At 65.4% G+C, this 4,011-nt stretch overlaps 1 protein-coding gene across 1 annotated transcript; it reads left to right on the forward strand.

The window, feature by feature from the left end:
- Positions 1 to 475: 475 nt before the first annotated feature.
- Positions 476 to 3,923, forward strand: LOC112111658 (ubiquitin carboxyl-terminal hydrolase 11-like; the record flags this gene model as incomplete). Its single annotated transcript, XM_026663140.2, has 10 exons — positions 476 to 540; positions 748 to 857; positions 1,331 to 1,461; positions 1,761 to 1,878; positions 1,996 to 2,141; positions 2,272 to 2,333; positions 2,572 to 2,671; positions 2,996 to 3,169; positions 3,395 to 3,553; positions 3,699 to 3,923. Coding segments are annotated over 10 exons (1,290 nt in total), but the record flags the coding sequence as incomplete, so codon positions are not given.
- Between the last annotated feature and the right edge of the window lie 88 nt (positions 3,924 to 4,011).

Here is a 4,011-nt window from a genome sequence, read left to right on the forward strand (position 1 = left end):
GCCGGGTGAGCCGTCCCCATGTGACGTTTCCCCTATAGAGGAGCCCTGCTAGGAAGTAGGTTGCAGCCAGGCAGAGCTGTCCTGGGACAGTCCCAGCAAGGGAGGGAGTGAATTGCTGACAAGTCCCTTCATCAGAAGTAGCTGATGTCACCACAGAACTGGGAAGTCCCGTCCCCGAGTCCCGGACTCCCCAGGAAGCAAAGTTAGGACTTTCCCAGGCAGCATGAGTTCATTGACTCATCTGCAAACAATTGTTCCCCCAGGGCTGAGATGCAGCCACCTCTGGGGTGGGGCAGCTGGGGAACAGCTGTACATAACGGTGCACACAGACGGCTCGCCCGGTGCTGAGATGCAGCCACCTCTGGGGCGAGCCAGGGGGTGGGCAGCAGCAGCACATGATGAGGGACAGCAATTTTGTAAAGGAAAACAGAGAATCCTGAACCCAGCTGGGATGGAGAAGACTTTCTCTGGTTAGGGATTGGCCAGGACACCTGGGTTCACTCTTTCCTGGCGGGAGCCCCGCTCCCTTGACCCCAGCAGGTGACTCTGGGATAGACCTGGGGGGACAATCATGGTGTGGGTGGGGGCGGGCAGGGTCGAGCAGGGCGGATTAGGTGGGAAAAGGGAACAAGGGGTTTGGGGGAGTGTTGGCATGAGATTAAACAGTGCCCTAGACGTGGCCCTGGGGCGGGGTGCAGGCATCCGGGGGTGGGGCGCTGAGCTGCAGCTGGGTCCATCTCCCCCCAGGTACCTGCTGGAGAATCACTGGTACCAGCAGTGGAAGGAGTACGTGGAATCGGGTGACCAGAACTCCAGCTCCTTCCCGGGACACATCAACAACTCAGAGCTCTTCGAAGGTACCCGACCACCAGGCTGGGAGCCAGGACGCCTGGGTTCTCTACCCCGCACTGGGAGGGGAGTGGGGTCTGGTGGTTAGAGCGGGGGGGCTGGGACCAGGATTCTCTCCCAGTTCTGGGAGGGGAGGGGAGTCTAGTTGGTTAGAGCTGGGAGGATGCGGGACCAGGACACCTGGGTCCTTACCCGACTCTGGGAGGGGAGTGGGGTCTAGTGGTGAGAGCAGAGGGGGCTGGGAGCCAGCACCTCTGGGTTCTCTCCCCGGCTCTGGGAGCGGAGTGGAGTCTAGTGGTTAGGGTAGGGTTCTCACCCGGCGCTGGCAGGGGAGCAAGGTTTGCTGTCCTGTAGCAGTGAGTTCCAGAGGTGAATTCTCTGGGGTATTTAGGGAACGTAGTGGTCTAGCAGCTTGCAATAGCGAGTTGGCGGTTGGCACCACCCCAGCCGCGGCTGGCTAACCTGTCCCCTGCCCCCCAAGACCTGGAGTCGTTCCGGCTGAAGGAGCGGCTGGTGGAGTCCGAGGAGTATGTGCTGGTGCCCGAGGACGTGTGGAACAAACTGGTGAGCTGGTACGGGCTGGAGCACGACCAGCCGCCCATCGAACGCAAGGTGAGGGGAGGGGGCATCCTCGGGCGCAGGTCACGGGGGGGCAGGCGTGGGCGGCCGGGTCGCGTGCCAGCCCCCGGGAGCGCGCGTGATCCTGGTCGGGATGCTTGGGGGCTGGCGCCAGGACACGGACAAGCCCGGAGGTCCGAGCCCATGAGCCCCCCCAAACTCCCAGGCTCAGTGTCCATAGGGTACCATGATCCTCTCTGCCCAGCCCCCCCTCTGGCTGCCAGGGTGTGGAAGGTGCCGGGGCAGGATGACGCCCCCTTGGCTGGCTCACAGCCCCCGTCTCTCGCTGGCAGGTGGTGGAGCTGCCCAGCACACAGAAGGTGGAGGTGTACCCGGTGGAGCTGTATCTCTGCCAGCACAACGACATGGACAGCCCCGTCACCGCCCAGTTCAGCCGTGTGGACACCATCGGTAACCCAGGCGTCTGGGGGTGGGGGGCTGAGCCGCTGCGGGTGTTTCAACTCCCTCCCCCCATCATCCGAGCCCTGCAATGGGGAGTCCCGTGGGTTAACATTCCCCTCCCCACAGACGCGGTGCTCCAGGAAGCCCGGCGCCAGTTTGAGGTGCCCCCTGAGGACGAGACCCGGGTCTGGGTGAAGAACTCAGACGGATCCTGCGAGCGGCTCCGGAACATCCACATGACAGTGCTGGACGCCTGCCTCAGCACGGGGCAGGTAGGAGCTGGGGGCACCGTGGGGCGGGGGGCTGGGCAGAGGGTGCTCTCCCCTGGCGGTCAGGGGGGCGCTGTGCTGGGGGAGCGGGCAGGTGGGTTTAACTAACTCAGCGGCCCCTCGTCTACCCCAGGTGGTGATAATGGAGACGCGAAACAAGGACGGAACCTGGCCCAGCTCTCGACCCCACGTCATGTGAGTGCCCCTTTCTCACGGGGAGGGGCGGCATGGTGCCAGGATAACCCTGGTGCCCCACCCCAGAGGTGGTCGCATCTCAGGCCTGGCTGAGCCGTCCTCATGCGGTGTTCTGTGTGGCTGTTTCCCAGCTGCCCCGCCCCAGAGGTGGTCGCATCTCTGAGCTGTCTCTGTGCAGTGTTGTGTGTGGCTGTTCCCCAGCTGCCCCGCCTCATTTCCTGTGCCCTCTGCTCCCCAGGAGGAACTCCGTGGAGGACGAGGAGCTGTACAGGGGGCAGCCGGGGGTCTGCGGCCTGACGAACCTGGGCAACACCTGCTTCATGAACTCCGCCTTCCAGGTAGCTTCTGCACCCGGGCTCAGGGAATCCCCCTTGGGGTCGACCCCTGCGGGGCTCATGACACAGTGTTGCAGTCCCACTTCCCTCCAGGAGAGGGCGGCAGCCCCATGTGCGTGCTGCAGCGCCCTCTGCTGGATCGAGCCAGTCGGCTCCTTACAGGGAGGGGTGGGGCGTGGGCGTGCCCTGTGCTGAAAGGTACTGCTCGGTTCTGGCTCTGGGAGGGGAATGGGGTCCGGTGGTTAGAGCAGGGTGGAGCCGGGTTCTGTGTGGGGTGCAGAGCTTTGGGGTTCCCCCCTTGCTGACCCTCATGCCCCCCCCGTGCAGTGTCTCAGCAATGTGCCCCCCCTCACGGAGTATTTCCTCAACAACCACTACCTGGGGGAGCTCAACTTCAGCAACCCGCTGGGCATGAAGGGTGAGATCGCCGAGGCCTACGCCGACCTGGTGAAGCAGGCCTGGTCCGGCCACCACCGCGCCATCGTGCCGCGCATGTTCAAGGTACCGGCCCCCCCCTCCCGGCTCCCCCCCCGCCCCCCCCCCCCCCCCCTCCGCTCTCCGATCTGGACAACGCCGCCCCGTCATGCTGCGCATGCTCACGGCCCCTGGCCCCTGCTCCATTCCCCTCCTCTGCCAGCATCCCCCCGCTTCCCCTTGTCCTGGGGAGGGGGCTGGCCCCGGGGAGCAGGGTGGACCCCCCCAGGCCTGACCCCCGCTCTCCCCCAGACCAAGGTGGGGCACTTTGCCTCACAGTTCCTGGGCTACCAGCAGCACGACGCGCAGGAGTTGCTGTCCTTCCTGCTGGATGGGCTGCACGAGGACCTCAACCGCGTCAAGCGCAAGGAATACGTGGAGCTGCGGGACGCAGCCGGCCGGCCCGACGAGGTGAGGGGCCGGGAGGTGCTGTGGGGCAGGGAGCTGGGCAGTGGGCTCAGCCGCGGGCGGGAGGCGTTCCAGTCGGCTGGTACCGGCTGCCCCTCCCCAGAGGCGGCTGCCCCACGCCCCAGCCTGCCGTCCCTTCGCCCTGCAGGAGGTAGCGGAGGAGGCCTGGCGGAACCACAAGCGCCGGAACGACTCCATCATCGTGGATATCTTCCACGGCCTCTTCAAATCCACCCTGGTGTGCCCGGCCTGCGGCAAGGTGTCTGTCACCTTCGACCCCTTCTGCTACCTCAGCGTGCCCCTGCCCGTCAGCCAGGAGCGCGCCATGGAGCTGTTCTTCGTCTACATGGACCCCAGCCGCAAGCCCCAGCAGGTGGGAGCGGGGGAGCCGGGGGCCAGGACTCCTGGGTTCTGTGCTGGGAGGGGAGTGGGGTCTAATGGTTAGAGCAGCGGGGCTGGGA

The sequence above is a fragment of the Terrapene carolina genome, unplaced genomic scaffold (genome assembly GCF_002925995.2).
Source record: "Terrapene carolina triunguis isolate 2854851 unplaced genomic scaffold, T_m_triunguis-2.0 Scaffold32662, whole genome shotgun sequence".
Taxonomy (NCBI): Eukaryota; Metazoa; Chordata; order Testudines; family Emydidae; genus Terrapene; species Terrapene triunguis.